The sequence below is a fragment of the Oncorhynchus gorbuscha genome, linkage group LG17 (genome assembly GCF_021184085.1).
Source record: "Oncorhynchus gorbuscha isolate QuinsamMale2020 ecotype Even-year linkage group LG17, OgorEven_v1.0, whole genome shotgun sequence".
Lineage (NCBI taxonomy): Eukaryota > Metazoa > Chordata > Actinopteri > Salmoniformes > Salmonidae > Oncorhynchus > Oncorhynchus gorbuscha.
Window position 1 is genome coordinate 26,692,378 of NC_060189.1, and position 23,974 is coordinate 26,716,351.

General features: G+C 42.6%; 2 protein-coding genes across 3 annotated transcripts in view; one reads left to right on the top strand and one right to left on the bottom strand.

Moving 5' to 3' along the window:
- Positions 1-3,331: 3,331 nt before the first annotated feature.
- The window catches only part of LOC124001127 (ATP-dependent RNA helicase TDRD9-like), a 31,149-nt gene continuing 10,506 nt past the window's right edge, over positions 3,332-23,974 (top strand). The window contains exons 1-19 of one of the 2 annotated variants that reach the window (XM_046307701.1): positions 3,332-3,558; positions 9,997-10,091; positions 10,214-10,281; positions 10,758-10,979; positions 13,559-13,681; positions 15,968-16,048; positions 16,146-16,310; positions 16,399-16,502; positions 16,628-16,750; positions 16,864-16,948; positions 17,033-17,090; positions 17,195-17,299; positions 17,518-17,615; positions 18,294-18,425; positions 18,860-19,025; positions 19,106-19,169; positions 19,317-19,425; positions 21,164-21,217; positions 21,298-21,414. In XM_046307701.1, the coding sequence (XP_046163657.1) occupies positions 3,434-3,558; positions 9,997-10,091; positions 10,214-10,281; positions 10,758-10,979; positions 13,559-13,681; positions 15,968-16,048; positions 16,146-16,310; positions 16,399-16,502; positions 16,628-16,750; positions 16,864-16,948; positions 17,033-17,090; positions 17,195-17,299; positions 17,518-17,615; positions 18,294-18,425; positions 18,860-19,025; positions 19,106-19,169; positions 19,317-19,425; positions 21,164-21,217; positions 21,298-21,414 (2,094 nt within the window). In that variant the 5' untranslated portion in view covers positions 3,332-3,433. The remainder of the gene's footprint in view (positions 3,559-9,996; positions 10,092-10,213; positions 10,282-10,757; positions 10,980-13,558; positions 13,682-15,967; positions 16,049-16,145; positions 16,311-16,398; positions 16,503-16,627; positions 16,751-16,863; positions 16,949-17,032; positions 17,091-17,194; positions 17,300-17,517; positions 17,616-18,293; positions 18,426-18,859; positions 19,026-19,105; positions 19,170-19,316; positions 19,426-21,163; positions 21,218-21,297; positions 21,415-23,974) is intronic. The other variant, XM_046307703.1, reaches the window with a different exon arrangement.
- Positions 5,885-9,386, bottom strand: LOC124001129 (protein RD3-like). Its single transcript, XM_046307707.1, has 3 exons — positions 8,966-9,386; positions 8,010-8,335; positions 5,885-7,062 (listed from the first exon to the last, which is right to left on the bottom strand). Exons 2-3 carry the CDS (start codon positions 8,312-8,314, stop codon positions 6,699-6,701), a joined length of 669 nt encoding a protein of 222 aa, XP_046163663.1. The 5' UTR covers positions 8,315-8,335; positions 8,966-9,386; the 3' UTR covers positions 5,885-6,698.

Consider the following 23,974-nt stretch of genomic DNA (forward strand, 5'->3'; position numbering starts at 1 on the left):
AAGGATCCCTATGCCACCACCCCGCTGACCAGAAGCTCTCGGGGTGTGCGAGAACACGTGGGCGGACGAAGAGAGAGCAGTAGGAGTAGCAGTGTTATCTGTGGTGATCCATGTTTCTGTCAGTGCCAAGAAGTCGAGGGACTGGAGGGAGGCATAGGCTGAGATGAACTCTGCCTTGTTGGCTGCAGATCGGCAGTTCCAGAGGCTACCGGAGACCTGGAACTCCACGTGGGTCGTGCGCGCTGGGACCACCAGATTAGGGTGGCAGCGGCCACGCGGTGTGGAGCGTTTGTATGGTCTGTGCAGAGAGGAGAGAACAGGGATAGACAGACACATAGTTGACAGGCTACAGAAGAGGCTACGCTAATGCAAGGAGATTGGGATGACAATCACAGTATCAGACTGCCCAGAAGGAAGCTACCACTCTCCAGGGGAAGGTACCAAGCCATTTTTTTCCTATGCACATACAAGAGCCACTGAAAACAAATCAAGGGCTACAGTAGCATGGAAAATGATTTTAGACCAAACAAAATAGATTGTACAATTATCTCTGTTTATGTGATTTCCCTACCTGCTTTTCACCAGTTAAAACAACAGCAAGAGGCAGTTGAGAGGACTGTCAGAGGTTAGAGTGCCAATCATGTTCCACAGTCATCCGTCATCCCTAAAGTGCTTCCACAGTTTATCGAGCTGGAGAGCCGACGATCGTCCATGATGACTATGGAGGTGCCCCTCACTGAGCTTAACTATGAAAGGGCTGCCAAGAATGAGGAGATCCAGAAGCTCAAGGTGTGGTTTGTTTACTGCATGTCATGATGAATGCTAAACATCCAATCTTGAGACACTTAATTAACACATTGATATAACACATATGGTTTTTTAACTAGTCTGTGAAGATTTCCCACAGGGTCAGCTGAATGAGAAGGAAATGGTGCGAATGGAGATTCAAGCTGTTTTTGACGAGCTCTACGCCAAGCAGAACCAACTGGCTCAGAATGGGAACACAAATGGGTTAGTCCATTCAAATCTAATTTTTACCGATGGATTTTTGCAACCCAAGTGTTATCAGGCTGTTGATTTGTGAAGGGTCTGATGTATATATTTTAATTGACAGGGATGTTTTAAATGAGGCCATTCATCAGAACGTCTTGAGAGAGCTGCAGGAGGAGAGGAGTGCAATGGTCTGTGTATCCATCACTCAACTCCCCTGTTCACCTGAAAATGTAGTTTTAGTCATTTGAAAATACCATTATTTGTAATAGGTGCTTTTTCAGATTTCTTCATTTCCTTTAATTTGTAGAGAATAGTCATACAGAGGCTCACTGAGGCTCAGGAATATTTTGCAAATAACACTTTGTTCTCTTATCACACAGATTCTATGTGGAATATACTTGTGTAGTGTGTATGCAAATTCATTTTTTCCCCAGTATTTTTTTGTTTGTTGGTGATAATTAGACTGAAGAGTCAGGAATTGCTGTTGGCCCAGTCTCAGACCAGTGTCCAGGAGCTGAGGAACTGCTGCCTAGAGGTGAGCCGGAAGGAGCGAGACCAGGAGTGACTGCTTCAGGTGAGAAGGGCATCAGGATCTGCTGGGGTTATTGTAATTGTATGTAGTTTTTAATAAATTAAATTATCAAATGGAATGCAGAAAATTGCATCTTGCTCTAGTTGACAGGCTGAATAATTTTATGGGAGGCATCAATCTCCATGCTGCTCCATACGTGGCAATGATATCAGGCGCTGTCTTAGTCCATGATTTGTTTTAAGAGGGTCACTTTGTAGTGAATCTAGATAATGTATGGTGATTTTAGTGAGATGTCTGAATGTCGGCAAACCTGTCCCCTACCTGTCTGAGGAGAACTGCTAGCTTGTGGACCATAAGAACCATAAGCAGAGGATTGAGTACCTGGTCAAGCTCAAAGAACACCAAACTTTAAGTGGTAATAATCATATTTAACATTTCATCACCTGGCTGCATGTTTACTTTTTGTAAGTGTTATAGTTACCATCAAGAGACTTGGCCTCAGTAGTGAAATACTGAGGGGGCATTTCACTGCATTTATAGACTTTTAGTAACAAACACAATTTTTCAAGGTAAATAAAATCCTCAGATCTGAAATGAGTATCTGAGAAAATATTTGGAGAGATTCTATTTGGCTGCGCAACATTTCTTGTTGACTGTGAACATGTCCCCCAAACAGAAAGCCTTTTCACCCTTTTTTAACTTGACCAATAACAGTGTTATTGTATCACATAATAGGATAAACTGGTCAGTACAGTACATTACCTGTTTCAAATACTGTGAATCTCTAAGGAAAATGTCTTTATGTTTTTTCAGATTTCTGTATGAATATATTTCAACTTGGGCTGCGAATCCATTGTGTATATTGTGATATGTCTAACTGTGATATGCATATCATTGGATTTGAGTATTTCACTACCTCTCTGCAGCAACTGTAGCCTCCCTGGGTCATATTCAAAGGGAGGCTGTGCCACAGGCTCAGCTGCGTCTTCATATCAGATGTTCATTTCAGCAATAAGGCCCGAGGTGGTGTGGTATATGGCCAATATACCATGGCTAAACCCCTGAGGTGCCTTATTGCTATTATACATTTTGGTTGCCAACATAATTGAGTAAAAATACATGTTTTGTCATACCTGTGGTTTATGGTCTGATATACCTCAGCCAATCAGCATTCAGGGCTCGAACCACCCAGTTAATAATTATGGTTACATCATCATCCTTCATATTGTATTATATGAATTTTGGTGGTCCATATATCGCCCAGCCCTAGTATTTACCACAGGGGCTATCAATCACAGATACCATATGTAGGGTAGATTGTGACATGATTGAACAACTGTTATGCTGGATGAAATATATTTTATAACTGTAAATTGACTGTGTATACATTTAATCAGATCATCATTCATAGGCAAAGGCAAATTCTGGATGTTTTCCTTGTTGATTCTGCCCTAGCAACAGATCTATTTTGTTTTTGTTAACATCTGTATCTTGTCTATTTGTATAGTTGTGTGACCAATAAAATGTGATTTTAGTTTTAATGTTAATATTTAGTCTCACCTTTGTTCTCTAAATTCGGAGAATAGTATGGGTGGAGATAATTCCCTGTTATTGGGTCTACTACTTTTGTATGGGTTCTGTCTACTCTTCATTACTCTGTCTTGGTAATATGGTTTATGTTAATTATATAATCGAATAAATGAATATATTTTAGTTTCTTGTTTACATTAGGAGTATGAAAGGTCAGTAACCCTAGCTACCAGATGGGATGTTTGATTCATACATGGAGTCAGCAGGTGTACTACTGTCACGTGTCTTTGAACCGATGACAAACTAATTTAGAATTCTACAGCAACATCCACCCTTGAAAACGTATCAGCGGTTTCTGGAGTGAACAACATATGAAACATGAAGAAAGCAATAACTGCAGAACAGATAACAGAATGGTTTACATTAGGGACCCATTTTGCTAACATTCTAATCACGGATGAAGTTCCAAAAGAAGTAAAGTTAGAGGAGTCATCAATACAGAGGTGAGTTCAGTTGGCTAGCTAGCTAACGTTAGCTAGCAAAATGTAGATGGAATTGCTAGCTAACGTTAGCTAGTTTACACATGTTCCCTTGCACCATAGACCGTAAAGTCTGCCTGCCTTTAACCAGGTTTCCCTCCAACCATTTCTATGCTATTAAAGTAGGCCAGATTTAAAAAATGCATTGACAGGCCAGATGGAACAAACATTTTCCGGAAACTTCAAATCTGCTAGACAATGTGGGATATTTTTGTCTGTAACTTGAATTATGATAGAAATGTAGATGGAAACATGTTCTTTTAGCAAATATTTATAACCATATCGAAGTAAATGTGGAGTCACGTGATGACGCGTGGTCCTCTCACTAGATGTATCGGGAAAAGCGTGCCGTTTCAGGCTACATATTAAATACATTTAATTTTACAGGGTGATGAGTTTAATACACATTTTAAAAAATATCGAGGGTCTTGTTCAGGTTGACATGATCATCGATGATTGGCTGCCGCGCTTGTCATAAATGTAGGCTATACATGCGCTCTCGGAGCGTTATCTACTGCTGTTGTATAGAGCACACGTGTTAATACCAGAGTGGGCACACAAGCTACATAACCCAGATTTGTTTGAGAACCATCAGTAGAGTTCAATGCGATGCAAACACATTTCACTTGTATTTTTTATTCGGTACTTGGGAATTGAACCACACAATGTATTTGTATGTGCACTACGTCATTACACACAGGCTTTTGGCGGCAACAATACAATTTACAACTCATAGCTGTCAAAGATTGTGTGACACCTTCATATTATGGTATTCCAGTAAAAGAAGAACTTACATATTTAGGCATAACCATAACAAAGGATCAGAAGTCTAGAGGCTTACTAAATTGTAACCCTCTTATTAAAAACCCCCAGAATAAACTAAATCAATGGCTACAGAGGGACTTATCTTTAAAAGGTAGAGTCCTAATAACCAAGGCTGAAGGTATCTCTAGACTAACATATGGTGCTCTATCTTTATATCTTGACAGTAAAATAAGCAAGGAGATAGACCAGATGCTTTTCAACTTTCTTTGGAGAAACCGTACCCATTACATTTGGAAAACTGTTGTAATGAACACTTATGAGAATGGTGGACTGAATTTTCTGGACTTTACTAAAATTAAATAATACGTTTAAGATCAATTGTATAAAATAATTCCTAAGAAGACCCACTTCTATCTGGAATTTTATTCCTCATCATGTCTTCTCTACTTTTGGTGGCCTTAACCTCATGTTGTTTTGCAATTATAATATTGACAAAGTTCCAGTGAAACGTTCTGCTTTTCATCGGCAGGTTGTCTTGTCATGGTCCTTAATTTATAAACACAAATTTTCTCCACACAGATATTATATATGGAATAATCGGGATATATTGTATAAAAATACCTCTCTGTTTTTAGAATATTGGTTCTGAAATAATATCCTATTGGTGAGCCAACTGGTAAATGCAGAGGGTCTTTTACTCAGTTATAAATTCTTATCACTTTACAAGGTCCCTGTAACACCTAAAGATTTTGCAATTGTTTTAGATGCCATTCCCTCAGGTGTTGCTATGTTATTCAGGAACATGTCAAGACCTGACCCTCAGAGCCTACCTTCTATTGACCCTGTTGACTCATCAGTAGGAAAGATTTGTTTCTCTTTTGGTCCATTCAACAACAGAGCGATACAATCCTTGTTTCAGCAGGATGTTGTATCTATACCTTATGTCATGCCTTATTGGAATGGATTTATCTGGATAATATCTGTTGGGAAAAATGGATGTTGCCACACACATACCTACTTGTTAACAAAATTAAGGAAGTTTCCTTTATAATTATTCATAAATATTATCCTGCCAACCACTATATGAAGAAGTTTAAGGAAAACATCAACTCAAATTGCTCCTTTTGTAATGACCACCCAGAAACAGTTTTGCATCTTTTTTGGCATTGTATGCATGTAAGAAAACTGTGGCAAGACATCAGTATGCTTATAATTGAACACATATATGAAGATTTTACACTATTGTGGAGAGATGTACTGTTTTGATTCTTTACATACAATAGAAATAAGCGGAAACATTTTTATGTAATTAATTTCATTATTCTTTTGGCCAAATTTCATATACACAAATGTAAATTTACAAACAGAAAACCACATTTTCGTACCCTACAAAAAGAAATTGAACTGTATTTTAAGACTGTTAAATGCTCTACAAACAAAAAAGCTGTTAGAATTGTAAGTATATGCATGTCCCTTAAGGTCCTTGTGTAATTGTAATGTGATATTGTACCCCCTAGCTCGATTGTCTATTGTTTGTAATCTATGTATGCTTGTGTTCCCTCATGTGCTTTATGTATTGATTTGTTGTTTACAAATAATAATAATAATAATAATAATAAAAATAAAAAAATAAAAAAACAATACAATTTGGTAGAAAAATCTGGTGGGAATCTTTTGCCAATTGGATGTAACCTAGAAACTTTCACACATGTTCACATTTGTTGGCTGGCTAGCTAACATATGAAAGGAACGTTGCTTTAGTTAGGTACATAGCTAGCTACATACTTTTCAGTAAATATGAGCATTATTTAGCGACTACAGTAATACTAACACAGTAAAGTAGCTAACTAGCCAGGTGCCAAAATTCCTAGGCACGGGTTGATTTATTAAACCAGTGCAATTCAGTAGCTTTCTAAGTTACAGTAAGTAGCTAGAGTAACCGAGTAGTCTATTGAGATGCACCCCCAGTCCAGTTAGCTAGCAGTATCTATTTTTTAAAATTTATTTTACCTTTATTTTACTAGGCAAGTCAGTTAAGAACAAATTCTTATTTTCAATGACGGAGAATGACAGATTTGTTTACCTTATCAGCTCGGGGATTCGAACTTGCAACCTTTCGGTTACTAGTCCAACGCTCTAACCACTAGGCTACCCTGCCGCATGTATGAATCTGCCCCCATGCAAGTGCTGGTCCAGGGCAAGATTTTGTTGCAGTCCCATTAATTAAAATGAATCTGTAACATGTTTTTTTAAGATGACAACTCTTTCAGTCATGACCTAACAAGGATAGAAGCTAGTAAGGTCATGAGTTGGGTACTACTTTACCACCCCACCCGCTCTCACAGTGGGGTGCTGTAGGCTTCTGTGGAGTTGTGTGGCACTGGGTAGTAGTAGGGAAGGTCCCAGACCCTATGGGCAGTGAAAGGATAAGAGCCTCTCATGGTACGGTCCACATAGCCAGAGATGGTTGGGATCTCTTCTCTCTGGGGCTCACCACAGTTGGGCACAGTAGGTGTGACAAATCCCTGCTTCATTTGGTATCTGTTGGTCCAGGCCTCCATTGGCCCAAGCAGTTCTGGCTCCGGCATGTGATCCTCCTCTTCTTCCCCTTCCTCTTTATTGAGGAAGTCTCTCAGCACCTGCTTGAAGACGTACACAAGCTCCCAGGGCAGGATCTTGTTGCTGGCCAGCACGTCACGGAACCTGAGAATGAGATAGTGGGTTAATAAACTATTTAACCCAAACTGCATTATCCATAATAATGAAACTGTTTGGGCTTTCAATTATCCATTAGGTCTAGCTGACCAAATGATGCTGAAACTATTTCATCAAAGTATCATGTATTGTGTGAGGTGATAAGGCTGAGGTCGTGTTAATGCGCCCACTCCAATCTCTAATTTTCAGGAGGACATTTTGCAAAGAAGACAAAATAAATGCAGTAAAAGAGTCACACCAAAAATATTCCCGGAATAATCGGACGATCTTGTTACATTCCACAGGCCACAATCATCAGCCTGATCAACTCTATGTGAAGAAGACGTGTCGCGCTGCATGAGGCGAATGGTGGTCACAACAGATACTGACTGGTTTTCTGATCCACGCCCCCTACCTTTAAAAACAAAGTTATCTGTGAAATCCATAGAGTAGGGCCTAATTAATATATTTCAATTGACTGATTTCCTTATGAACTGTACCCCAGTAAAATCTTTGAAATTGTTGCATGTTGCATTTAACATTTTTGTTCAATATAATTTACATTCATTTTTACTAGACCCATGGTGGGGTTAAAGGTTATTTAAATTATGATTCCTCTGTTAGCCCCTCAGAAATACCAAATTCAAATGTTGGGGTTTGTGTTTTTATTTTAATAGGGATATGATACTGCTAATGGAAAGCTCTTTCCCTGGGGGTTGTTTTTGCTGTGCTCAGCCCCATAGGGTCCCCTTCACCTTTGCATGATCACACCCCATGTAACCTACTTCTGTGACAATAACACAAAGTGGCTTCCCTGGCAGCTTTGCTCTACCCCCCTCTCTTTGAGACTCTTGTCTCTTTTGCCTTTTGTCATCCTGGTGTGGGGGCAGTGGCTATTTTGGACACATTTTGCTAATATGAAAAGGGTACTGAATGAAGAGTGGTGTACGATGTACCTGGAGAGCACTGTAGCGGTGTGCATAGGGTGGATCTGGGCACACAAGAGCTCCAGCTGGCGGCGCTCCGATGCGGGGATTAGTGTGCGTAAACTGGGGTAGCTGTGGAGCCAGTGGGGGTATCCTGTGGTGTTGTGGGTCAGCTTGTGTTCCTGCTCCACCTCCCGCGCCATGCACTCCCTCTCCTCCACGTGCCACAGCAGCTCCCTGATCAGTGTGCAGCTGGGTGATAACCCTGTGGACGCCCCTTCATCCTGCGCCTTTTCTCGTGCACGCAACCATTTCATCCAGCTGAACAGGGGCATGGCGGAGGAGTGCTGTGGCTACTGCAATGAGAAGAGAAAAAAGTGTTTTTACATCTGAAGCAAAAGTATTGTACACTGCTGCCACGAGTGTCTAGGAATACCCCCCGTTCTCCCAAAATCTGTTTTAACAGAACAATTCAAAGGATTGCAATTGTACTATTGACTGATCTGCACTCGTTGAAGACTCAACTTTTTTGAAAGTGAGAAATGGAACACCTCCACACAAGCTGATCCCTGACACTCTGTCATCATCAGTGCTTGATTTGCCTTCAGTGGCATTCTCACTCAGGTGAGGATGCCCAGGTGTGGTTGTGTAGTAATCTCCTCAGACTGATTGTTCTCTCTGTACCTCACAGCTGAGCTACACACAGATTTGACAGCCTGGGGTCACAGGTCATGCTACGTGAACAGAGCATGCAGTGCTGTATACTTGGCAGCAATGTCTTAAAGCACAAGAAAAATAGTTTGTTTTTGTTATTAAACCTGCCTCTCCTAGCTAATTTCTTCAAATAATGCAATTGAGATTCCTGATTCGTGCCTATTGTCTAGATGAGTGCTTTTTTTTATTGTTGGAACTTTCTGATCATTGCAAATAGCCTATGTAGTGAGAAAAGAAAAGAGAAAAAAAGCCATTGCATGGTTGGTACTTACTGTTGAATGCTGCAATGATGAGCCAGATGTAGACAGAGTGATCTAGAGAGATGAAGGCAGGCGTCTCACAGAGTACCATCTCCAGGACTCTGTCTCCATGGGTCTGTCCGTGAGGTCTCCATTCTCTGGTTCTGGCTGGACTCTGCTATCCGTCTGTAAGCAATCAAATGGTCCTCTTTCTCTCCTCTCTATACTGCGTAATTGTCCTCTTCACTTGTTCCTGTTCTCCTGTCCTCTGGATTGTTTCCAGCAGAGTTACTCACTGTTCTCCTCTGACTCAGTGCTGTCTCCTCTCCTTTCACCTCACTCTCCTTTGTGCTGCTTTGTTGTAAGGTCAGCTGCTTTGTGGTTAGATGCTGAAGTGCGTGTGTAAGTCAGTCAATGCGTGTGCATATAAATGTGTGTGTGAGCTGCTCCCAGCTCTGACAGTGTGTCTGCCTGTTGTGTAGATAAAGTCTTCATCTTGCCCAGAGAGAAGCTGAGATGACTGGGACTGCTCTCCCTGCCACATTGCCCCAGGCCTGACTGGCCCAGCCACGGAATGAGAGGAGTGGGAGAGATGAAGGGGAGGGCGAGTAAGAGACAGAGGAATGTTAGAAACCGAGCAAGTAGTGAAAGGGGGATTTCAGTGCAGAGGATGGAGAGGGAGGGTGATGTGCGAAAGTAGTTCAAAAAGAGCAAGGGGGAGAACTATTTGACTTGACGAAGGCTCATTAGCATTACTCACATAACGTTACTTATTCACAGTGACAAAGCCACATTATCACCACTCACTACTAGTGTGCTTGCTGAGGCAAAACACGCACGTTTTTCCCAAGCCATTTTCAGACTGGATTCTTCACATGTCTGTTGCCCTGGAGATGGCTTTGGTTTGTGTATTTGAACATGAAGAGCCTGTTGCTGTTTAATAGTAGATCTGTGGGGGGGCGCTTTGTTTGACCTACCTTTTTTCCCTTTGATGCTTAATTGCTTGTGTGTGTGTTTACACTGAAATGTCAGACTTTTGATTTGACACACATGTTTCTTTATAGCCCTGCAAAAGCTTCCCAACAGCAGGGCAGTCCAAAGAGGTATGACTCGGATGGAGGACTGAGGAACAAGACAGGAAAGCCTGACTTTTTGGCGAGTGAGTTACACATTTATATTTATACAATTAATTTGGCTTCCAATTAGATGTCTTTTGTTCCTCAACGATGAAGAAAGGCATTGAGCAAACCTTTCTGTGTTACCTTATCTCTCCAACTCTAGGTTCACCTCCACCTCCATTGACCACTTATGAGTACCCCAGCTTGCCCATCACAAAGAATAGACAGGAGGTAAAATAGTTTAGTAGCCTCACACACGCATGCTTTTGTTCCTCCTGCCATGTCAGGACTTTTTCAGGTCATAGACTTGGTCATCAGCAACAGTTCCTCAGGTCATAACACCACTCAAGGTTTTACAGTCTGCTTCAGATGAGCTCTGATTCTATCTGATGGAGCCATGAGTGCAACAAGAGGGGGAATTGCCCACTGAATGTCTTCACATGCACACAAGTAGGGCCATTAGTTGGCCATTGGTGAAGAGATGTGTTTTTCAGACTTTCATTTCATACTCAGATTCACGTGTATTGTCCTACAAGAGCAAAAGAGCAAAATTATTGTGAACATAAGAAACAGATTAGAATAATGTATTATATACTATAGTTTAGATTGTTGAATCATATATTGTGTTCATCTTTAAATGGCTGCAATATGTTCTTTCATTCCTTCTACTGAGTTTGATGTGCAGTTCTGTGTTTGTGTATTTCCAGATCATCTCTCTGATTGAAAACAACTCAGTGGTGATCATCCGTGGAGCCACAGGCAGTGGGAAGACTACCCTGCTGCCCCAGTTCATCCTGGACTACTACAGCGAGAAGAATGCCCCTTGTAACCTCGTGGTCACCCAGCCTCGCAAAATAGGCGCCAGCAGCATTGCCCGATGGGTTGCCAGAGAGCGCAAGTGCACCCTGGGTAGTCTGGTGGGATACCAGGTTAGTGACTCAGACACCTTGTTGATGATACCATTTTTATATATATATATATATATATATATATATATATATACTGCTCAAAAAAATAAAGGGAACACTTAAACAACACAATGTAACTCTAAGTCAATCACACTTCTGTGAAATCAAACTGTCCACTTAGGAAGCAACACTGATTGACAATAAATTTCACATGCTGTTGTGCAAATGGAATAGACAACAGGTGGAAATTATAGGCAATCAGCAAGACACCCCCAATAAACGAGTGGTTCTGCAGGTGGGGACCACAGACCACTTCTCAGTTCCTATGCTTCCTGGCTGATGTTTTGGTCACTTTTGAATGCTGGTGGTGCTTTCACTCTAGTGGTAGCATGAGACGGAGTGGAGTCTACAACCCACACAAGTGGCTCAGGTAGTGCAGCTCATCCAGGATGGAACATCAATGCGAGCTGTGGCAAGAAGGTTTGCTGTGTCTGTCAGCGTAGTGTCCAGAGCATGGAGGCGCTACCAGGAGACAGGCCAGTACATCAGGAGACGTGGAGGAGGGTAACAACCCAGCAGCAGGACCGCTACCTCTGCCTTTGCAAGGCGGAGCACTGCCAGAGCCCTGCAAAATGACCTCCAGCAGGCCACAAATGTGCATGTGTTTGCTCAAACGGTCAGAAACAGACTCCATGAGGGCCTGACGTCCACAGGTGGGGGTTGTGCTTACAGCCCAACACCGTGCAGGACGTTTGGCATTTGCCAGAGAACACCAAGATTGGCAAATCCGCCACTGGCGCCCTGTGCTCTTCACAGATGAAAGCAAGTTCACACTGAGCACATGTGACAGATTCTGGAGACACCGTGGAGAACGTTCTGCTGCCTGCAACATCCTCCAGCATGACCGGTTTGGCGGTGGGTCAGTCATGGTGTGGGGTGGCTTTTCTTTGGGGGGGCCGCACAGCTCTCCATGTTCTCGCCAGAGGTAGCCTGACTGCCATAAGGTACCGAGATGAGATCCCCATACCCCTTGTGAGACGATATGCTGGTGCGGTTGGCCTTGGGTTCCTCCTAATGCAAGACAATGCTAGACCTCATGTGGCTGGAGTGTGTCAACAGTTCCTGCAAGAGGAAGGCATTGATGCTATGGACTGGCCCGCCCGATCCCCAGACCTGAATCCAATTGAGCACATCTGGGACATCATGTCTCGCTCCATCCACCAACATCCACCAACTGTGTGTTGCACCACAAACTGTCCAGGAGTTGGCGGATGCTTTAGTTCAGGTCTGGGAGGAGATCCCTCAGGAGACCATCCGCCACCTCATCAGGAGCATGCCCAGGCGTTGTAGGGAGGTCATACAGGCACGTGGAGGCCACACACACTACTGAGCCTAATTTTTGACTTGTTTTAAGGACATTACATCAAAGTTGGATCGGCTTGTAGTGTGGTTTTCCACTTTTATTTTGAGTGTGACTCCAAATCCAGACCTCCATGGGTTGATAATTTGATTTCCATTGATAATTTTTGTGTGATTTTGTTGTCAGCACATTCAACTATGTAAAGAAAAAGTATTTAATAAGAATATTTAATTCATTCAGATCTAGGATGTGTTATTTTAGTGTTCCCTTTATTTTTTTGAGCAGTGTATATATTATATATATCTATCCCAAAAAACACATGACCATGCGTAGTATGTTACAAAGTCTGATTTGCGTACACATCCCTTCGTGGAAAGAAGATGGAGAAAAAGGTGCAAGAAACCAGAATTGTGTGTTCATGTTTCATAACAAGGGGCAGTGTACTGAGTCTTGCATCTCCAGCGATATTATTACCCCTTGATGAATCTCTGTACAAAAAGCCCATTTGAAGTTTCTCTTGCAGAGGGAGGAGTGGGGTGGACACTTCCATGCCGGACTGTTTCCAGGATGCCAAGTTGCTCTGTTTCCAGCTCTGAAACAGGAGACATAGTCTAGTTATAACTCCCTGCTCCTCCTCTGTCTGCTCTGCTGCGGTTTGCAGAAGTGGTGATGTCACTGATAGGCAGACAGTGAGTGAGACAGTGATGGGCTGACCTGATGAACACCTAAGTGCTTGAATCCGGGCCTTGAGGATGTATGGAGAGTAACAGAGCATTATCCACTTTCACAGTGACCTTCCCATGACACTCCTGCCATGAGGGAGGGCTGTTTTTGTACACTCCTCTGAGCATCAGCTTTGTCTGACTGTCCTAAGGGTAGTGTGATGGATGTTTACAGTGCTTTCTATCTCAGTCTTTTGTTTCTTACTGAGAGTTTTGTGAAAGTCTTGCCTGAGTTTGTACTTGGATTTGAGTAGCAGGACATGAGAGCCACTCCTCAGGGAGACGAAATGTTAGGATGGGCAATTTGTCTGATCTCTGAGAGTCATGTTGTGTGCTGAATTTGTTGTGAAGGTGAGTTGTTCAACAGAATGTTTGACACCACATAGCTGGATGGATAGATAAATACCTATAGCTACAGTATATTTTGAATCCTCACGTCTGCCTTTAGGCTTTAATGGTCTGTGTATTTTTGTGTTTATGTGCTTGTGTGTGAAAATGTGTTTCTCTGTTTGTTTCAGGTGGGCCTGGAGAAGATGGTCACTGAACACACAAGACTCATCTACATGACCACTGGGGTGCTGCTGCAGAAACTGGTCGGAGCAAAGAGCCTGACTGAGTACTCCCACATCTTCATAGATGAGGTAACTGACACTGACTGGTCATCATTTCAAAGTAGTCATTTTGACTTTGATACCAGGTTTAGTATCACGATACTAAAATGGTTAAAAAAAAGAAGAAAAAAAAGGTATATTAGCTAAAGTCACAAAATGGGACTCGATCCAGACAGATAAACTAATCTACTGCTCTGTTCAATCATTGGGCATCTTTTGAGTTCAATTTCATCTAAAACAATTGACATTTTTCAGAGATGACCATGTATATGCATTAATTAAACAATCATACAATCAATTTGACTTTGTTTTTACCAATCTAACTACTTAACAACTTAATGGTAATCAGTTATTTCAATGGTAAATCAAGATGTATCCTAGGCCTATTCACAATACAGGTGAATGCATATTCAATAGGACTGTGTGCATGCATTGAGTTTTTGAGCTAGTTTTGGCTGATTTCATGGGAGTGCAGATGACAATTTGTTTCACTTCCATTTGGGACTCATTTTATTGTACTGATCAACAACAAGAACCGTCAGAGCCCTATTCACACACGCTTAGGCAGTAGATCATCTTTGGCTGATGGAGAGATGTGACGGAGAGACCAATTTAAGTGAATTAATATACGTTTTTGGTGGCAATCAGCTTTGAAATCAGCATATTTAGCTTCATGGTTTGCATATTATAAACAAAGTACAAGGGTAATGAATTGATGTTAGCTTCAGCTGTAAGCTAGCAATGAAAGTCTTACCATAGATTTTTAAGACAATTTAAGTAAAAACTGTAACTAGGCCACTTAGGAACATTCAATGTTGTCTTGGTAAACAACTTGGTAAGCAATATATATTTGGCCTTGTTTTAGGCAATTGTCCTGCTGGAATGTGAATTTGTTTCCCAGTGTCTGTTGGAAAGCAGGCTGAACCAAGTTTTCCTCTGGGATTTGCCTGTGCTTAGCTCTATTCCATTTCCTTTTATCCCCCCACAAAACTTCCTTGACGATGACAAGCATACCCATAACATGATGCAGCCACCGTCATGCTTGAAAAAAAGGAAGAGTAATGTGTTGTGTTGGATTTGCCCCAAACATAACGCTTTGTATTCAGGACAAAATGTTGTATTTTCCAAATGTTTTGCAGTATTCCTTCAGTGCCTTATTGTAAACCGGATACAGGTTTTGCAATATTTTTTATTCTGTACTGGCTTCCTTCTTTTCACTCTGTCATTTAGGTTAGTATTGTGAAGTAAGTAAAATGTTGTTGATCCATCCTCAGTTTTCTCCTATCACAGCCTTTCAACTCTAATACTTTTAAAGTCACCATTGGCCTGATGGTGAAACCCTGATCGGTTTCCTTCCTCGCTGGGCAACGGAGTTAGGAATAGCACCTGTATCTTTGTAGAGACTGGGTGTATTGATACGCCATCCAAAGTGTAACTAATAACTTCATCATGCTCAAAGGGATATTCAATGTCTGCTGTTTTGTTTTTACCAATCTACCAATAGGTGCCCTTCTTTGCGAGGCATTGGAAAAGCTCCCTGGTCTTTGTGGTTGAATCCGTGCTTGAAATTCACTCCTCGACTGAGGGACCTTACAGTTATCTGTTATGTGTGGGGTAGTAATTTAAAAATCATGTTAAACACTATTATTGCACACAAGAGTCCATGCAACTTATGTGACTTGTTAAGCATATTTTTACTCTTTCATTTATTTAGGCTTGCCATAAGAGAGGGGTTGAATACGTATTGACTCAACACATTTCAGCTTTTCATCTTTTATTAATATGTAAAATTGTAAAAAATATATAATTCCACTTAGACATTATGGGATATTGTGTGGAGGCCAGTGGCAAACAATCTAAATGTAATCCATTTAAAATTCAGGCTGTAACACAACAAAATGTGGAAAAAGTCAAGGGGTGTGCATATTATCGGCACTGTATAAAGAGAAGAGGAGCTACCGGTATCTTACTGCATTGTAAAGTGTTCTGTGCAGCATGAGTGGGGAGCTAACATGAGGCAAACCCCGACTCCCAGTGCAGGCTACTAGTAATGAGTAAGTGGAGCAGGTATGGTGCACTCCTCTGCTAAAGGGGGATCGGCTGCGCTGATAGACAGAGTTTGTGAGACACATTTGACAGAAGTACCGAAAGTAACAACCATTCTAGACACTATTTCAAAGTATTCTAGAGATATGACTTGACTGGTAATGATGATGTCCTATCTGGCGTACATTGTGTCTCTTAGTAGCCAGTAACATATTTTTACCATGGCAAGGATGAGCCAGTCAGTAAGCAGGGTGGTTCTGTATGTTTCAGGTCCATGAGCGGACAGAGGAGCTGGACTTCCTTCTATTGGTTGTGAGGAAGCTCCTCCATTCCAACTCTCGTTACATCAAGGTGAGCCCACGCTTCTCATCTCAGCATTCACCACCATGTGATCCTAAACAGTACTGACTGAACAGACACACACCGCCTCCCTTCCCCCTTTATGCAGGTCATCCTCATGTCAGCCACCATCAACTGCAGGGAGTTTGCGGAGTACTTTGGCACCCCCATCCGCAGCCAGATGAACCCAGCCTATGTGTTTGAGGTGGAGGGGGCTCCCTACGCCATCGAGGAGTTCTACCTGGAGGACCTCTGCAGCCTGATTCCCTACAGGGTGAGAGGGGGAGCGCCAAGCCGAGTCTGTGGATGTAGCTGGTACTCATGGTTTAGACTAACCTAACACTGTGTCTATTAACTATCAGGTGGATACCCGTCGTCCAGATGACCCTTACATCACTGTGGAGATGTACAACGTGGCTGTCAGCCTTATCCAGAGCTTTGACGAGCTAGAGGCCAAAGATCAGAGGTGAGGGGTCAACAGCTTTACTCTTCATCTTCGCTCGCTTGATAAATAAACCATACTATTTGTTAATTATTTAGATGATTGACTTAGATGTCTTATAGTTGTCCTGGTGTGTTTGTGTATTTCAGCAGTAGGACTGCGAGGGAGGGAGGCCTGTCTCTGCCAGACCGGGGCAGTGTGCTGGTGTTCCTCCCTGGTCTGGGTGAGATCCACTACATGCAGGAGGCTTTGTCCAAGCTGGTGCGCAAGAGGTGGGTGCTGTGTGTGTACATGTGCACTTTCAGTGGTGGCGTCTCTGGAGCATGACTGGTAGTGTCCGGTGCATAGTAGAAACTTGATGGGGCTGTTATGGTGTATGTTTCAGACTGCAGGTGTACCCACTCCACTCCTCTGTCACTCTGGAGGAGCAGAATGGGGTGTTTCTGGTGCCTGTCCCAGGATACAGGAAGGTAACTATCACACCACAACCCAGTCTACTGAATAGGACTTCTATAATGCAAAGGGTTTTTGATGTTTTGTTTCTGTCTCAACAGATCATCCTCTCCACCAACATTGCAGAGAGCTCTGTTACGGTCCCAGATGTCAAATATGGTGTGTTTTCATTTTCACAATGTTTATAGACCTTCCTTGCTATATGTACTGCCGTACTGTATTTACTCCACATGTCTGAGTTTGTGACGTATTCCTGTTGACAGTGATTGATTTCTGTCTGGCACGACACATGGTCTGTGACAAAGAGACCCATTACCAGTCCCTCCGCCTCACCTGGGCCTCCAAGACCAACTGCAACCAGCGTAGAGGTACAGCACAGCAGGGTTTCTGGGCCCCCCCCCTGGGTGCACATTTTGTGTTTTTTGCCCTAGCACTACACAGCTGATTCAAATAATCAAAGCTTGATGATTAATTGGTTATTTGAATCAGCTGTGTAGTGCTAGGGCAAAACCAAAATGTGCACCCAGGGGGAGAATTAGAATGGCCACTGAGGATTTGTGACTCACGTCTCCTCTGTCCCTCTTAGGCAGGGCTGGGCGAGTGTCTATGGGCTACTGTTACCGGCTGGTGACCAAGGAGTTCTGGAGGAATGAGATCCCAGACTATGTGGTTCCTGAGATGGTGGTAAGAGAGTCGAACATTAGGTCAGCCCTGATGGCAAAGAACCAAGCTCATAACTATGATCGACAGCATGATGTTTAACAACTGCAAAGTTGATGGATGTATTTGTTGATGGATTGATGCACTGTGTGTGATTACTGAAAGACAAGACATGCTACTCTACTAGACCTACATTGAGTGTACAAAACATTAGGAACACCTGCTTTTTCCATGACTGACCAGGTGAAAGTTATGATTCCTTATTAATGTCACTTGTTAAATCCACTTCAATCAGTGTAGATGAAGGGGAAGAGACACTTGAGACATGGATTGTGTATATGTGCCATTCAGAGGGTGAATGGGCAAAACAAAATATAAGTGCCTTTGAATGGGGTATGGTAGTAGTTTGTGTCAAGAACTACAATGCTGTTGGGTGTTTCATGCTCAACAGTTTCCAATGTGTGTATCAAGAATTGTCCAACACCCAAAGCACATCCAGCCAACTTGACACAACTGTGGGAAGCATTGGAGTCAACATGGGTCAGCAGCCCTGTGGAACGCTTTCGACACCTTGTAGCGTCCATGCCCTGACAAATTGAGGCTATTCTGAGGGCAAAATGGGGTGCAACTCAATATTAAGGTGTTCCTAAAGTTTTGTACGCTCAGTGTATAAAACTTCTATTTCATTCTGACTATTCCCAGCGTGCCCCCCTGGCTAACATCATGCTGAAGGTGAAGCTTCTCGACATGGGGGACCCCCGCTCCCTCCTCTCCACTGCTCTCTCACCCCCCCAACTCAATGACATTGAGAGGACCATACTCCAGCTCAAAGAGGTACCTCACTGTGGACCTTATCACAAACAACCATTGAAGTCATTGGATTCCTGTATTTGTGGAGAGGTTTCCAATAAGAATCTTAGATACACCGTTGCTGAACACCCAAATCTGTCACTGTGTGTTTGTGATGTTACAGTGGTTTCCTAACATTGGTTCTGCTGTGTCAGGACCTCTGCGTCAGCTAGCATTAGCTCTCTCAGTGGTGTTTGTGTGTGTGTTTGTCAGCTGTGACATAGCGGAGCGTAAAGTGTTTTGATTAAGTCTGTGTATGTGCTGTGGATGGGCTCTTTAGCTGGAAGGATTGATGGACAGAGCCATTTTTGTATTTTTTATTACTATTTTTGACTGTGTGTGTGATGCTTAAGTATTCTTGCAGTTAATTGTTATTATTGAGGTAATGATAATTGTCATGACGTGTGTGTGAGGTGTAGATGGGTGCACTGTCTGTGGGGAACGATGGTCAAGGCCAGAAGCGTTTTGATGGAGAGCTGACGTTTCTGGGTCGGATCCTGGCTCACCTGCCTGTGGACCTGCACCTTGGGAAGATGATTGTGCTCGGCCACGTCTTTGGCTGTCTGGAGGAGTGCCTCATCATAGGTCAGTGGGGTCTGTGGTTTCTGCTTTGTCTGTAGGTGTGTGTTCAGGCCACGACTCCTCAACCTGTCTCTCTCCCTTAGCCGCCTCTCTGTCTCTGAAGAGCTTCTTTGCCATGCCCTCCCTGCAGCAGCTGGCAGGATACAGGTGAGTCAGCACTTGAAAAGGTATTTCCTATCATACAGCAAAAAATATATAATTACACTTCTACCATATCTACGTCGTCACTGCCATTTGAGTTATTGTCTGCTGTAAGATTGTCGTCCCTGTCCCTGTCCCTGTTTGAATATTCAGGAGCAAGCTGTCGTTCGCACACGGTGTGCAGAGTGATTCGATTGCTTTTGTCAACGCATTCAAGGCTTGGCACACGTCCAGAAGCAAAGGAGAGTTCAGGCATCCAAAGGTGAGAGCATTTACAGTTGAAGTCTGAAGTTTACATACACTTAGGTTGGAGTCATTAAAACTCGTTTTTCAACCATTCCCCAAATTTCTTGTTAACAAACTATAGTTTTGGCAAGTCGGTTAGGACATCTACTTTGTGCATGACTTAAGTAATTTTTCTAACAATTGTTTACAGAGATTATTTAACTTATAATTCACTGTATCACAATTCCAGTGGGTTAGAAGTTTACATACATTAAGTTAACTGTGCCTTTAAACAGCTTGGAAAATTCCAGAAAATGATGTCATGGCTTCAGAAGCTTCTGATAGGCTACTTGACATAATTTGAGTCAATTGGAGGATTACATGTGGATGTTTTTCAAGGCCTACCTTGAACTCAGTGACTCTTTGCTTGACATCATGGGAAAATCAAAAGAAATCAGACCCAAAAATGTGTAGACCTCCACAAGTCTGGTTCATCATTGGGAGCAATTTTCAAATGCCTGAAGGTACCATGTTCATCTGTACAAACAATAGTACGCAAGCATAAACATCATGGGACCACACAGCTGTCATACCGCTCAGGAAGGAGATGCGTTCTACCTCTTAGAGATGAATGTACTTTGGTGCGAAAAGTGCAAATCAATAGCAAAGAACCTTGTGAAGATGCTAGAGGAAACGGGTACAAAATTATCTATAGCCACAGTAAAACGAGTCCTATATCAACATAACCTGAAAGGCCGCTCAGCAAGGAAGAAGCCACTGCTCCAAACCCGCCATAGAAAAACCACACTACGGTTTGCAACTGCACATGGGGACAAAGATTGTACTTTTGGAGAAATGTCCTCTGGTCTGATGAAACAAAAATAGAACTGTTTGGCCATAATGACCATCATTATGTTTGGAGGAAAAAGGGGGATGCGTGCAAGCCGAAGAACACCATCCCAACCGTGAAGCACGGGGGTGGCAGCATCATGTTGTGGGGGTGCTTTGCTGCAGGAGAGACTGGTGCACTTCACAAAATAGATGGCATCATGAGGAGGACAATTATGTGGATATATTGAAGCAACATCTCAAGACATCAGTTAAAGCTTGGTCGCAAATGGGTCTTCCAAATGGACAATGACCCCAAGCATATTTCCAAAGTTGTTGCAAAATGGCTTAAGGACAACAAAGTCAAGGTATTGGAGTGGCCATCACAAAGACCTGACCTCAATCCCATAGAAAACGTGTGAGCAGAACTGAAAAGGCGTGTGTGAGCAAGGAGGCCTACAAACCTGACTCAGTTACACCACCTCTGTCAGGAGGAATGGGCCAAAATTCACCCAACTTATTGTGGGAAGCTTGTGGAAGCTTGTGGAAGGCTACCCTAATTGAGTGTGTGTACATTTCTGACCCACTGGGAATGTGATGAAAGAAATAATAGCTAAAATTAATAATTCTCTCTACTATTATTCTGACATTTCACATTCTTAAAATAAAGTGGTGATCCTAACTGACCTAAGACACGGAATTTTTACTAGGATTAAATGTCAAGAATTGTGATAAACCGAGTTTAAATATATTTGGCTAAGGTGTATGTAAAACTTCCGACTTCAACTGTAGATCATTAGGTGACATCAATTAACTTTAAACATGGATAATACATAGACGTGTATGTAATAAAGGAGGTTCCTAAAGACATTAGACAAAGGTCCAGTATCTTGTTGAGATGGTTGCAGTAAGGTTGTGTGTATGTGTGTGTGCGTTCTTCCTCCCAGTCCGAGCTGGAGTGGGGCAAGGAGAACTGCATCCAGATCAAGAGGATCAGAGAGGTATAGAGACCAGCATCTCACGAAACACACACCAGGTGACCCCAAACCCTGACCTGACCCTGCCTCTCTGTGACCCCCAGGTGGCCGAGCTCTATGAGGACCTGAAGGAGAGAACGTCCCAGTTCAACATGCACGTGATTGAGAACCCAGTGCCAATGGACTACGCCAGCCTTCACAAGCAGAGGTTCATCCTGCAGGTGAGACTGAGGCACATGCCAGTATTCTGGAGCTCTACAGCTTACTTCCAACGTAAAGCTATATGGTTATTATTATGACACTATAATATTATCTGTTGTACCTACCCTGCTAATCAGAATATCATTCGGCAGTGCTAACACTGTAGCCAGCCCCTGTCTATTTGATAGAATCTCCTCTTCTCTTTATACAGTGCCTTCAGAAAGTATTTATACTCCTTGACTTATTCCACATTTTGTTGTGTTACAGCCTGAATTGGAAATTGATTAAATGTATATATTTTTTCAGCCATCTACACTTCAATACCCATAATGATAAAATGCTAACATGGTTTTTAGAAATGTTAGCTGATTTATTGAAAATGAAATACAGAAATGTCTCATGTAGGAAAGTATTCACACCCCTTTGCTATGACACTCCAAATTGAGCTCCGGTGCATCCAATTTCCTTTGATCATCCTTGAGATGTCACTACTTGATTTGAGTCCACAGGTGGCCAATTCAATTGTTTGGACATCATTTAGAAAGAAACACATCTGTCTATATGAGGTCCCAAAGTTGACAGTGCATATCAGAGCAGAAACTATACCGTGAAGTCTAAGGAACGGTCTGTAGATCGCTGAGATAGAATTGTGGTAAGGAATACCCTGGGGAAGGGAATAACATTTCTAGAGTGTTGAAAGTTTCCAAGAGCACAGTGTTCTCCATTATCTGCCAAGAGCTGGCCATCAGACCAAACTGGGCAATCGAGCAAGAAAAACCTTGATCAGGGAAGTGACCAAGAATCCAAAGACCACTCTGACAGAACTACAGAGTTCCTTGGCTGAGATGGGAGAACCTGACAGAAGGTCAGCACTTCACCAATCTGAGCTTTATGGGAGAGTGGCCAGACGGAATCCACTCCTGAGAAAAGGCACATGACAGCACACCTGGAGTTTGCAAAACGGCATGTGAAAGACTCTGAAAGCATAAGGCGAAAGATTATGGTCTGATGAAACAAAAATGTAACTCTTTGTCCTGAATGCAAAGCGCTATGTCTGGAGAAAACCAGGCACAGCTCATCACCCGCATAACACCATCTCTACCGTGAAGCATGGTGGTGGCAGCATCATGCTATGGGGATACTTTTCAGGGGCAGGGACTGGGAGATTGGTAAGGATAGAGGGAACAATGAATGGAGCCAAATACAGGCAAATTGTTGATGAGAACCTGCTTCAGAGTGCAAACGACCTTAAACTGGTGCGAAGATTTATGTTCCAACAGGACAATGACCTTAAGCACACAGCCAAAACAACTCTGGAATTGCTTCAGAACAAAAATGTGAAAGTCCTTAAGTGGCCCAGCCGAAGCCCAGACTTGAATCCCATTGAAAAGCTGTGGAAAGACTTGAAGATTGCTGTTCATCCCACTGCTCCCCATCTAACCTAACAGAGCTTGAGAAAATCTGCAGGGGAAAATCACAAAATCCAGATGTGCAAAGCTGATATAGACATACCCAAGACCACTCAAAGCTGATACACATACCCAAGACCACTCAAAGCTGATATACACATACCCAAGACCACTCAAAGCTGATACACATACCCAAGACCACTCAAAGCTGATACACATACCCAAGACCACTCAAAGCTGATACACATACCCAAGACCACTCAAAGCTGATACACATACCCAAGACCACTCAAAGCTGATATACACATACCCAAGACCACTCAAAGCTGATATACACATACCCAAGACCACTCAAAGCTGATATACACATACCCAAGACCACTCAAAGCTGATATACACATACCCAAGACCACTCAAAGCTGATATACACATACCCAAGACCACTCAAAGCTGATATAGACATACCCAAGACCACTCAGAGCTGATATAGACATACCCAAGACCACTCAAAGCTGATACACATACCCAAGACCACTCAAAGCTGATACACATACCCAAGACCACTCAAAGCTGAAATAGACATACCCAAGACCACTCAAAGCTGAAATAGACATACCCAAGACCACTCAAAGCTGAAATAGACATACCCAAGACTACTCAAAGCTGATATACACATACCCAAGACCACTCAAAGCTGATATACACATACCCAAGACCACTCAAAGCTGATATACACATACCCAAGACCACTCAAAGCTGATATACACATACCCAAGACTACTCAAAGCTGATATACACATACCCAAGACTACTCAAAGCTGATATACACATACCCAAGACCACTCAAAGCTGATATACACATACCCAAGACCACTCAAAGCTGATATACACATACCCAAGACCACTCAAAGCTGATATACACATACCCAAGACCACTCAAAGCTGATATACACATACCCAAGACCACTCAAAGCTGATATACACATACCCAAGACCACTCAAAGCTGATACAGACATACCCAAGACCACTCAAAGCTGATACAGACATACCCAAGACCACTCAAAGCTGATACAGACATACCCAAGACCACTCAAAGCTGATACAGACATACCCAAGACCACTCAAAGCTGATACAGACATACCCAAGACCACTCAAAGCTGTAATCACCA